The sequence below is a fragment of the Panthera tigris genome, chromosome F3 (genome assembly GCF_018350195.1).
Source record: "Panthera tigris isolate Pti1 chromosome F3, P.tigris_Pti1_mat1.1, whole genome shotgun sequence".
Lineage (NCBI taxonomy): Eukaryota > Metazoa > Chordata > Mammalia > Carnivora > Felidae > Panthera > Panthera tigris.
In genome coordinates, this window is record NC_056678.1 from 28,094,364 (window position 1) to 28,107,614 (window position 13,251).

At 36.5% G+C, this 13,251-nt stretch overlaps 1 protein-coding gene across 2 annotated transcripts in view; it reads right to left on the reverse strand.

The window, feature by feature from the left end:
- The window catches only part of CEP350 (centrosomal protein 350), a 150,930-nt gene that overhangs the window by 28,291 nt on the left and 109,388 nt on the right, over window positions 1-13,251 (reverse strand). For both annotated transcript variants that reach the window (XM_042976344.1, XM_042976343.1), the window contains exons 28-30: window positions 12,620-12,819; window positions 6,834-7,045; window positions 3,141-3,285 (exon numbers count right to left, since the gene is read on the reverse strand). In XM_042976344.1, the coding sequence (XP_042832278.1) occupies window positions 3,141-3,285; window positions 6,834-7,045; window positions 12,620-12,819 (557 nt within the window). The remainder of the gene's footprint in view (window positions 1-3,140; window positions 3,286-6,833; window positions 7,046-12,619; window positions 12,820-13,251) is intronic.

Consider the following 13,251-nt stretch of genomic DNA (forward strand, 5'->3'; position numbering starts at 1 on the left):
TGCCTTTATGGAATTATCTCCTACAAGGTTTTTTTGGGTGGTGAGGGAGAGAGGAGGGGGCAGGTAAATGATATTTCAGTTTGTTTAAACTAACGTCAAGACAGAATAACCTGATGGACAGAATGATCTAATAGAAAAAATTAAGTTTCTGAGTATTTCACACAGGCAGCCTCTAATAATTTGGCTGATAAATTCTTTATCACTTGAGAAAGGCTTATATAACTCCACTACGTTAAAACTGACCACTTACATAAACATTGCATTTAATGATGTCATCATCAATAGGTAGATGGCATGTGGAGTTTAGAAATCTCAGAGCTATTTTTCCAAAACTATTCTCACTTGAGTATGTTTTACCAATAAAACAGTATCTTATTAACATTATTAATCCTTAGTCTGTAACTCATGCAAGGCTGGTTACAATATTATTCCACTGAACAGATGGAAAAGACTATCCAGTATGGGAAAGAAAGCTGAAGAAAGTCACCAGTAAGTAGTAGAGCTAAGATATGAATTCATAGGTTTTTTTTTTTTAATTTTTTAATGTTTATTTATTTCTGAGAGAGAGAGACAGAGACAGAGTCGGGGAGGGGCAGAGAGAGAGGGAAACACAGAATCAGAAGCAGGCTCCAGGCTCTGAGCTGTCAGCATAGAGCCCAACGCAGGGCTCGAACTCACAAGCCATGAGATCATGCCCTGAGCCAAAGTCAGACACTTAACCGACTGAGCCACCCAGGCACCCCTAAATCCATGTTTTCAAGTATCAAGTTTATGTCTACTGACATGTTACTACACTGGTAATAACTTTTTGCCAGAGTACCTCAAAGCAAATACATAAAAATAATAATATTCAACAGATAAATATGATATACAACATTCTTCAACTGGCTTGAGCTAGTAATCTCATTTCTAAGAATTTATTCTTACTGAAATATTCCACAAGAAGATGTTCATTACAACTTTACTGGCTGGGAATGCAAGCTGGTGCAGACACTCTGGAAAACACTTCCTCAAAAAACTGAAAACAGAACTACCCTACAACCCAGCAATTGCACTACTAGGCATTTATCCACGGGATACAGGTGTGCTATTTCGAAGGGACACATGCACCCCCATGTTTAGAGCAGCACTATCAACAATAGCCAAAGTATGGAAAGAGCCCAAATGTCCATCGATGGATGAATGGATAAAGGAGATGTGGTATATATATATACAATGGAGTATTACTCAGCAATCAAAAAGAATGAAACCTTGCCATTTGCAACTATGTGTATGGAACCAGAGGGTATTATACTAAGTGAAATTAGTCAGTCAGAGAAAGACAAATATCATATGACTTCACTCATATGAGGACTTTAAGAGACAAAACAGATGGGGGCGCCTGGGTGGCTCAGTCGGTTAAGCATCCAACTTCGGCTCAGGTCACGATCTCGCAGTCTGTGGGTTCGAGCCCCGCGTCGGGCTCTGTGCTGACTGCTCAGAGCCTGGAGCCTGTTTCACATTCTGTGTCTCCCTGTCTCCCTGACCCTCCCCTGTTCATGCTCTGTCTCTCTCTGTCTCAAAAAAAATAAATATACGTTAAAAAAAAAAATTAAAAAAAAAAAGAGACAAAACAGATGAACATAAGAGAAGGGAAACAAAAATAATATAAAAACAGGGAGGGGGACAAAATAGAAGAGACTCATAAATATGGAGAACAAATTGAGGGTTGCTGGAGGGGTTGTGGGAGGGGGGATGGGCTAAATGGGTAAGGGGCACTAAGGCATCTACTCCTGAAATTATTATTGCACTATATGCTAACTAATTTGGATGTAAATTTAAAAAAATAAAAAATAAAATTAAAAAAAAACATTATTGGCAATTTTGACAAAATCTAAATGATCATCACTAGGGAAATATTTAAATAAGTTATGGTATATCTACTCTTTGAAATATTATGCAGTTATTCAAAAATAAGGGTGAATTAAAAATATGGGTGTGGGAACCTCCAATGATTTATTATCATTTGAAACACTGAAAACAGGGGGTACAGAATAGGATCAAAGACCAAAAACAGAATAATATTTTTCACTTTTTCTTTATTAAATGTCTACTCTCAAATGAAAACTAAAAATGAGCTCAAAAGGCATACACTCAATATAGTGTTAACCTTCCTTGGAATTCTCATAAACTGAGCGTTGCCTGTATAGATACGCTTCCCAAGATCAGATCTTGTGTACATTGAAGTCTTACAGAACAGAGGCTGTTCATGGTTTCATAATCTAATAGCACAGAGTTTTATAGCAGAATAGAGACTATAGGAGAATAGACAATGTTCCCCACTGCCATGTGCAGTTGATTCTCTACCTTTCCTCCTTTGAAACTTAGGCTATCCTGCCCTACCTCCTCCTCTCTCTCTCCATGGTCATCATTAATTCATTCAAGAAACATTTAAGGGGCTCCTGGGTGGCTCAGTCGGTTGAGCATCTGACTTTGGCTCAGGTCATGATCTCACAGCTTGTGAGTTCGAGCCCTGCGTCAGGCTCTGTGCTGACGGCTCAGAGCCTGGAGCCCGCTTTGGCTTCTGTGTCTCCCTCTCTCTCTACCCCTAACCCACTCGCATTCTGTCTCTGTCTCTCTCAAAAATGAATAAACATTAAAAAAAAAAAAAAAAAAAAGAAAGAAAGGAGCATTTAATAAATACCTGCCATGTGCAATGCAAAGTACCTGGTAGGTCCTGGTGCCACCAATTATTAACAAATTAGACTCTCCTTTCCAGAAGTCTATATGCTAGTAGGGGAGACCTGCTGGGTAAAGTCTGGTTACAATTTATATGCTGTCTGGTATAAGATGATGCACAGAGCACTATGGGAACACATAAGCAGTGTCTGGCACATAGAAAAAAATATTCAACAAATGTCTGATGAATAAATGACTTGCCCATTAACAACCCAAGAATATAACAGTTTGTCAATTTTGTGTAATTAGGGAAATAATTAATTATCAATGAAAAGCACTGAATTATGTGATTTACTCTTGGCAAGAAAAAAGCCTTTACAAATGAGAGAAAGGATAACATTACACTAACATATGGACAGACAAAGCTTATTAAAGAGGTATTCAAATATAATACAAAGAAAACTCCTTGTTATTACTCTTACCTGACTGTGTCATAGATAATGACTCATCTGACCAACTAGAACAGTGTTGATGGGACTTGATAGGTAGACGATACTGTCCTCCAGTCCTATGACTTCCTTTGCTAGACTCCTGCTTTGATACTGATGTGCAGCTTTTGGGAGGTGACTGTTCAAACGGAAAACCAAATGGGAAGTGTTTTGTGATACAGTTGTAAAATCCAGTTAGCATTTGAGATACCAAGCAGTTAATAATATATACAAAGAGTGTTAAGTAACTCTATGACATAAAAAGTAAAAACAGTTTACAAATTATACAAAGGATAAATCGACCTCAATTTTTTTTAAGTTATACAAAAAAGTTACAGAGAAGCATGCTTTTTAGAGAGGTTCAAAATAAAGTAGGAGTGGCTATTGTATAAGTGATAGTTACCCTCTTATTCATTTATTTTTTTAATTTAAAAAATTCTAAACACGGGAGTGCAGATATCTTTTCGACATAGTGATTTCATTTCCTTCAGAAGATTCCACCCAGAAGTGGAGTTGCTGGATCATATGGGAATTCTCCATTGACAGATAAATGATAAAGAAAATGTGGTGCATGTGTGCACAAGTGCACATGCATGTGCACGCATGGACGCGCACGCGCACACACACACACACACACACACACACACACACACACACACACAGGAACACACTATTCAGCTGTAAAGAAAGAAGGAAATCCTGCCATTTGCAACATGGATGAACCATGAGGGCATTATGCTAAGGGGAATAAGTTAGACAGAGAAAGATAAATACTGTATGATCTCACTTATGTGTAGAATCTAAAAAAAAAAAACTCAACTCATAGAAAAAGAGATCAGATTTGTGGTTACCAGACGTGGGGGTTGTGGGGAAATTGGGTGAAGGTGGGAAGGGTACAAACTTCCAGTTATAAAATACATAAGTCCTAGGGATGTATTGTAAAATGTGATGACTAGAGTTAAACATTGCCGTGTGGTATATGTGAAAGTTGCTAAGGGAGGAGCATAAAAGTTCTTGTTACAAGGGAAAATTTTTTTTAACTTTATGAGGTGAGAGATGTTAACCAAACTTATTGTGGCAATCATTTCACAATGTATGTATGCCAACCCATTATGCTATATACTTTAAACTTATACAGTGTTGTGTATCAATTATATCTCAATAAAACTGGAAAAAAAAAACTTTAAAAATACTAAATATGGGGGTGCCTGGGGGGTTCGGTCAGTTGAGCGTCCCAATGCTCATGACCTGATTTCAGCTCAGGTCATGAATCCAGCATCGTGGGATTGAGCCCCACATCAGGCTCTGTGCTGAGAGTGGAGCCTGCTTGAGATATTCACTCTCTCTCTCTCTTTCTCTCTCTCTCTCTCTCTCATTTTCTCTCTCTTTCCTTCTGCCCTTCTCCCTTGCTCACACACTCTCTTTCTCTAAAATAAAATTAAAAAAAAATTTTTTTAAATACTAAATATGTACTATTTTGAAGAAGGAAGGAAAGAAGGGAGGGAAGGAAGAAGGGAAGAAAACAAAGTGTAAGAAGACTATCTACAAGAGATTACAAAGGACATCATTTCTATCCTGCCACCAGGAGGAAGTGGGAATATCTAATTTGATTCCTGGCTATCATCACTTCCTGTATCTGTGAATTTGGGCAGGTTTCCTAGCCCACTGAGCTTCAGAGTGGGGCTTAAAACAGTATCTCTAGATTCCTTGTGAGGATAATCCACATAAGGCATTGGCATATTAGCTGGCACTTGGTAAGTAAGCACGAATAAGTATTAGTTTTTTATTATAAAAATCACTAGGGGCGCCTGGGTGGTTCAGTCGACCGGGGGTCCGACTTCGGCTCAGGTCATGGTCTCACAGTTTGTGAGTTCGAGCGCCGCGTCGGGCACTATGCTGACAGCTCAGAGCCTGGATCCTGCCTCAGATTCTGTGTCTCATCCTCTCTCTGTCCCTCCCCTGCTCCCACTCTGTCTCTCTCTGTCTCTCAATAATAAACGTTAAAAAAAAATTTTTTTAATAAAAATAAAAATCACTTTCACATTTTTTAATGTTTATTTTTGAGAGAGAAAGAGAGAGGCCGACCGGGGGAGGGGCAGAGAAAGAGGGAAACACAGAATCTGAAGCAGGCTCCAGGCTCCGAGCTGTCAGCACAGAGCCTGACCCAGGGTCCAAACCCACAAACTGCAAGATCATGACCTGAGCTGAAGTCGGACACTCAACCAACTGAGCCACCCAGGTGCCCCAGTTATAAAAAATCACTTTAGGACACACTAGTTTTATTTCTTTGCCATATTTGTTTGTCAGGAAAAAAACTAATTTTTAGTGTTTGATCAGCCTATTTTGAATGTCAATAACAATGCTAGGTGGGATTTAACCAATTCACAGGAAGTAATATTAAGATTGTGTCAAAAAGCACAGTTTGGTTGTAAATTCCATGCTACGTTTATGTATACAAGCCTATTTTCACATAATAACTAAGAATTTGCTAATATAATTTAATTAGAAGCCTTTTATAATCTAAAAACTCTGCTTTCAAGTATGTGCCGAAGGCATTGGAATATTTTGCTACACAGCACAGAATAGGTTCTTCATTGGATCACTGGATAAAAAATGTTTTCCCCCAAATTTTTCAGGTGCTATAACACACATAAACCTGATTTTTCAATAGAGGAAATGCAATTCATTCTTCACATCCACAGTGAAATGAAGACTCTATCAAAAGATACTCCATTTTGAAATTAAATGGGTTCCTTTTTTTAGACAGAGACTTTAACAAAGTTTATGTTCACTTAATATTTAATAATATTATGCTAATTCCTTTGTAGGCTTTATAAAATCAAACTTAAAAAGAAACAGTTAAGTTTCTAAGCTTAAGTTTTTATCAGATAGGTTTTGTTTTTGTTTTTAGTTTTATTTATTTAGTTTGAGAGGGGCGGGGGAGGAGGGGCTGGAGACAGGGAGAGAGAGAATCCCAAGCAGGCTCTGAGCTGTCAGGACAGAGCTCAACGCAGGGCTTGATCCCACAAACTGTGAGATTATGACCTGAGCCAAAATCAAGAGCTGGACACTTAACAGGCTGAGTCACTCAGGCCCCCTCATCAGATAGGTTTTTTTTTTAAATGAAATACAGAATTAAGGACAATGTGGAAAATCTTATTCTAGAAGTGACCATTATTCTAATTCAGAGTCAATAACCATTTCAGATCTGCCTTAAAGAAATGAAACCATTACTTTTATTCTGATTTATGAGTTATAAGGGCAACTATTAACTAAATTATAGAAAAGGCACAATGATATGGTTTAAGATCTTACTGTTTCTATTATAGGTCAGAATACAGGTTTTAATAAGCACTTGTATTGTCCCTCTATAATTATCTTTAAGTTTAATTTAAATTAAACTTAAATTATCTATTAAAGATTTTAGAACTTCCTATCCCCTCAATATTAATAGATTTAATAATATATAATTTTACGACTGCCACTAAAACTTAAATTTATTTATTTATTAATCTTTAGGAATCTATGAAAAGCTTTATTCCTGTCCAAATGTCATATGCTGTATGTTACAGGTATGGGCAATAGTCAACACTGTCATTAATTGCAAGAATGTTAACTGTTAATAATATAACTTTCAGAAGACTTTGTTCTAAAGAAGCTTTAAGGAATAAATATACATTAACTTACATGTTTACTAGGAGAGGTAGAAGATTCCAGTTCTTGTGAAAAAACCATTTCTTCAGTAAGTACACTATGATCTGGACTCCCTGACTGCTCCTGAACTATAGACTCGGAGGGTATATATCCAACAGCAGGACTGCCCAATTCTTCTGGAATAGAGCTTTCACTGTGGAGGTGAGAGTAAGAAGGTACTGGAGATTCTGCTTCACTTGCTATTTCTACAAAGAGAGAGTAAAAACAAGAAAAAGACCACAGTCTTGGTCAAAAGAAATTTTCCACAGCTACACTTTACATTTGCTTTTGCATAATTTCACCAATTGCATTTAGATACAATTTTAATCCCACCATTTAAGGAATCACATTACTGTAAAGTCTGTTAGTCTAAGAATTTTGGCTAGCAGCAAACTGAAGAAGAGATCTGTAAACATATAATCAGCAATGACAGTGACTGACAACCTAACTGATTGGGAAGCTACAGAGCAATAACAACTCATATTCTCATATATGAGTGTAAGTTGGTCCAACCACTTTGAAAAACAATGTGGCAATACTTGGAAAAGATGACAATACTCCATTATCTATCAATTCCACTAAGTATACACCCTAGAGAAATCTTGCATATATACAGTAGGAGACATTTACATGGTTTAAAAAACACAAATATCTGCGGATAGTAAAATGAATAAATTGTGGTATATTTAGCCAATAACATGTAACATAGCAACAATAATGAATGAACTAGAGCTGCATGATCGATGGATATACAGTGAATTTCATTTAGTGCTTCCAGAATTTTTAGCACTATCTTGTCTCTGGAATTTCCTGTCCGTTATAACCCTTGCTCTTTCCAAGAAAACAAATATGTTTGACACTAAACAGAAAAACCTTGACATTATACTTGTATAATTTTAAGAATTTACATTGTTTTCCTTCTTTGTCTTTGTAGGTATAATGCCCCACAAGAATTAGATGATATCATATTTTGCATCAGTACTGCTAACATTTGATATACTCAATTCTAAAAGTCTCATTTAAGATTCTGGGTCTGAAATCTGCAAAATAAGCTTATTTAACACAAGCAATACCTTGAATAACATGGGTTTGAACTGCACAAGTCCATTTATATGTGCATTTTTAAAAATAAATACAATTCAATTCAATACTATAAATGTATTTTCTCTTCCTTATGATTTTTTAAAACATATTCTTTATCCTATTTTAAGAATAATACGATACTGTAATATATTATGTACTATATAATACATATAACATACATAATACGGGCTAATCAGCTATTTATGTTATCAGTAAGCCTTCTGGTTAGCAGTAAGCTATTGCTAAAGTTTTGGGGGAGTCAAAAGTTATACATGAATTTTTGACTGTGTGTGGGTTGGCATCCCTAATCCCTGTGTTGTTTAAGGGTCAACTCAATTTTTTCTTTTAGGTTACTTTACTTTATTAAACAGTTAAACTATTCATAGGCTGTATTTGATGAGATTAAAATTGCATTAAAATTGCCTTTGTCTTATCACATTTACCCAATTACACTTTTTCCATGATTAAGGAGGCCAACAGTTCTAATAAATTAGAGAGTTGAACAGGAAAAACATTGCTCTAAGACAGCAGTTAAACATTTTGGTCTCAGGACATCTTTATACTCTGAAAAATCATTGAAGACCACAAAAAGCTTTTTCTGTGGTAACAGATATGGTTATATCTATCAATATTAATCATACTAGAAGTTAAAATGGAAAAAAAATTAAAATATTTAAAAACAGTAATAAATCTACATTTAACATAATGACATTTACTAAATTTTAAAATAACTACATTTTTCCAAAAAAGGCTTAGTTGAAAGGAGAGGAATTGTTTTACATTTTTTAAAATATCTGTAATGTCTGGCTTAACAGAAGGCAGTTGGAATCTCCTATCTGCTTCTGTCTGCAATCTGTGACTATCTGTTGTTTTGGCTGAAGCATATGCAGAAAATCTGGCCTCTCAAAGAATATATGTAATTAGAAAAGGGAAGAGTATTGTAACAGTCTGTACAGATAATCGTGGATATTCTTTTTTGATGCTACACTGAAATTTGACCATTGGTAGTTCCTTGTATTTTAGCTGGAATGTAGAACCTAAAACCATATCAATAAACTTTTTGTGATGTTACATTAAAATCCTTTGGTCAACTCTGTACTTTAAATGGGTTTTCTACCCATGCATGATTCTCTAAATCATCACTGGTCATTTGGAAAACACTGGTTCACTGAGTTCTGAAGATCTTCCCAATGTTGACACATTTTATCGCGCAATATGAAAAAATGACCCTGATTAGTATCATCACCCATCATATCAGGAAAGTCTTTTAAGTATTGGAAAGCTGTCCAGCTCAAGATGGGGAAAACGGCATTTCTAAAATCCTAAATTTTTGCTTGAAAGCTTAAATTTTATCACTGGCAATAAATGTAGCCCCTGTTTTCTCTGAACAAAGTTGCTTCATTTATTTCTGAGAAACTGCCAAATACACAAGTATGAATAACCAGTTTTTTAGACACTTAAGTAAAAATGGTACTCCATGAAAAAAAACGGCTAGTTCAGCTTGCAATTCAAACCACTGCATTATGTGCTTTTCTTCAAAGCCACCACCAACCTTCAGCACATGCAAGTGCTTCGTTCATATTTCCTATTTTGTCACACAAAGTATTAAAAAGATATGTACCCAAAGGTTGAGATTCAACAAAATTAGTATTCGTAAGTGCTTATTTCAGGGCATTCTTACATAAAACTGGCATGTTATCATTAGTACAAAGTGGTGAAGAATACAAGGCTACTAATAACACAGTTTGGTGCCACTGCCTTGATTCATGCTAAGACGTCAGCAATTTTACTCACCCTTATTTTTGCTACATCAGTGTAATGTCAACACAGTGAAAAAGGCAAACAACATGATAGTATCATTATAAAAATAATTTTGACCCCCACATCCTCTGAAAGGATCTTAGAGACTCCCCCAGAGTTTCCTGGGCCATATTTAATTAATTAATTTATTTTTTTAACGTTTATTTATTTTTGAGACAGAGAGAGACAGAGCATGAACGGGGGAGGGTCAGAGAGAGGGAGACACAGAATCTGAAACAGGCTCCAGACTCTGAGCTGTCAGCACAGAGCCCGACGCGGGGCTCGAACCCACAGACAGTGAGATCGTGACCTGAGCCGAAGTCGGACGCTTAGCCGACTGAGCCAACCAGGCGCCCCTCCTGGGCCATATTTTAAGAACCACTGCTCTAGGATTCATTTCTGGGAATGGAACCGCTGAATCGTGAAATACGTGTACCTCACTTTTATGATTTTATTATTTTTAATGCCTCTTTTTTTCAACCTGTTTTCCAAACTAGGTTTAACAATTAATACACCAGCAGTTCCATGTTCCACCTACATACCTACGGGCTTGATGGGTATTGTGAATGGACTGAATGATGGTCCTGGAAAAGATATGTCCATGTCTTAACCCCCCGGACCTGTGAATGCAATTCTTTTTGGAAAAAAGGGTCCTTGCAGATGTAATTAAGGATCTCATGATAGGATCACCCTGAATTATCCAGGTAGGCCCTAAATCCACTGAAAGTTTCCTTATGAGACAAAAGAGGAGCAGACAGGCATGGAGAAGAGTGTCAGACTGGAGTTAGGCAGACACAAGAGACGCCGACAGCATAACCACAAGCCGGAAGAAGGAAGGGAAGAGCTGTTCCCTGGATCCTTCAGAGGGAGCACAGCACTGCCAACACCTTGCTCCTATACTTCTGGCCCCTGGAAGTGAGAGAATAAAACTTTTTTTTAAGCTACTAAATTTGTGATAATTTGTTCCAGCAGCCCTAGGAAGGGAAGCAGTATTTCTTTATGGTTTTTATGCCCTGATTACCAATACATGTGACATCTTTTCAGATGTTTATTGATGATTTGGAGTTCTTCATTGTGAATTATCTGCTCTTTCCCTTATTTTTAAAATGTGGTTGTCATTTTATTTTTGATTCACAGGAGCTGCTTGCATGTTCTTCTGCTATTCCTTTGTCAGTCATATATGTTGCAAATATCTTTTTTTATTTTGTTGTTTTACTTTCTCTATGGTGTATTAATGAATACAAATTCTCAATTTATTGAAATCAAAGGTATTGGTATTTCCCTTTGTGGTTTTGCTTTGTATAACCTATTAAAGAAATCTCTCCCTCCCCTTGATGTCATATGGATATTCTCTTCTATGGTCTAAAAGTGTCATAATTCTAATTTTCACATTTAAGCCTTTTTTTTTTTTTTTTAAACCTTCAGCTGGATCTTTCTATATTGTCAATGTAGGGATCCAATTTCATTTTTTCCTGCCCTCCAAATTTAGTGGAGAGTCCCTCTTTCCTTCACTGCTCTGCAAAGTTACCTGTGTCAGAAGTCAACTTTCCACATATGCATGGGTCTTTTTCTGGGCTGTTTCATAGTCTATTTGTGTATCTCTGTACAAATAATCCTGTTTTAATCATTATACTTTTACAAGTTTTGGTATCTGGTAATGTAAGTTCTCCATTTTGTGGTTCGTCTTTAGCAGTGTCTTTGCTTTTTGGTCCTTTGTTCTTTCATACACATTGTAAAACGAGCTTATCAAACCCGAGGAAGAAATCTTGTTGAATTTCTGATTTAAACTGCCTTGAATCTACAAATAAGTTCAGGCAGAATTAACATCTTTAATGACACTGAATCTGTGAGAATGGAAAAGCTTTCTATTTATTTTGGTCTTCTGTAATGTCTCCTAATAACATTCTAAAGTTTTCTCCATAAAGATCTTACATATTTTTTTGTTAAATTTATTCCTAGTACTTCATGTTTTTTTTATTTCTATGATAAATGGCATCTCTTTTAAAAATTAATTTTTCTGGGGGCGCCTGAGTGGCTCAGTCAGTGAAGCATCTGACTCTTGATTTCAGCTCAGGTCATGATCTCCCAGTCGTTGGATTGAGCCCTGCATCAGGCTCCGTGCTGAGCATGGAGCTTCCTTGGGATTCTTTCTCTCCCTTTCTCTCTGCCCCTCCCTCACTTGCACTCTGTCTCTCTCAAAATAAATAAACATTTTTTTAATTAGATTTTTCTAACCAATTTCTGCTGGTCTATAGACGTGTAATTGAATTTTGTTTATGAACTTAGCAACCATGCTAGATTCACTTGTTAAATGCTGGATTTTCTATAATAATAAGTTTTGCTTCTTCCTTTCACTGCTTAGGTGAAATAAAAGCATCTTTATCTTCTTTCCAAATTTAAAGGGAAAGTTTTCTATGTTTTATCACTTAACAGCAGTATCTTGTAGCAGGTTTGGTTTTTCATTTTTGTTCATAGATATCCTAGATCACATAAAGAAAGCTCCCTTCTATTGGTACTTTGATATGAAATTTGTTTTATTAGAAATGCTTTTTGGATTTTATCAAGTACCTTTTCCAAATCCATTCAGATGTCATGTAATTTTTCTCCTTTGATCCGTTTAAGTAATCTGCCCTGTTGATTTTTTAGGATGTGTTAAACCCCACTTGGTCGTGGAATAACCCACTTCCATTTCACAGAATTCACCCATTTCTTCTCAGTTCTCAGATATGTTAGCATAAAGTTATTCACAACAGTCTCATAATTCCAAGGTCTGTGGCATTTGCAGTTATATCGCATTCTTCACATTTAATCATCCACCTTTTTTAAAAATAATGAAGTCAATCTTTCGGTTACATTAGGCTTGGGTTTGCAGAGTGAATGGAGTTAACATTTATTACCTTTCTGTTCTGTTCTCTGGTCCTCAATTTCTTTCTTGGGAGTTTTAGGTTTTATTAATTCTTTGTCCCAGGCAGCCAAAGCTTGTTTCTCCATTTGACGAATTTCTGCTTCCTCTGCATCCAAACGTCTCTTCCACTCCAGCAGCTCCTCTGCGTGTTGTCGCCGTTGCATTAGTTTCTGCTCTCGCTTTGTCAGAAACCTACGGTCACACCATGAGGGTCGATCAGAGAATAAATCTACAGGCAGAAAGCACTTAGAGCTCTATACCACTCACTGCCTTCGCAACAAGCTGCGTAAAAACAACACACTCATACTACTCCTTTGAAAAAGGCTTGAAGTAACAGAAGCTTTGGTGAATCATTCAGAAAAGGAGAGAATTTATGTTTTACTTCTAATTGTTTGGAAAGATTAGCAAAGGAAAAATGGTGGCAAATTCAGAAAAGAAAATCTTCAGAATTTCTGGACAACCAGGACTGATAATCCTGAAATTACATATTCACTTCTCATAGGTGATTCTTTTTCATAACAGATGAAGAACTTATTCTGAACGCTCAGACCAGAAAACACACAAAACCAAAACAACAAAGACCAAAACAACAACAAAAAACAAATCTCAAAGCCCCCAAACAAG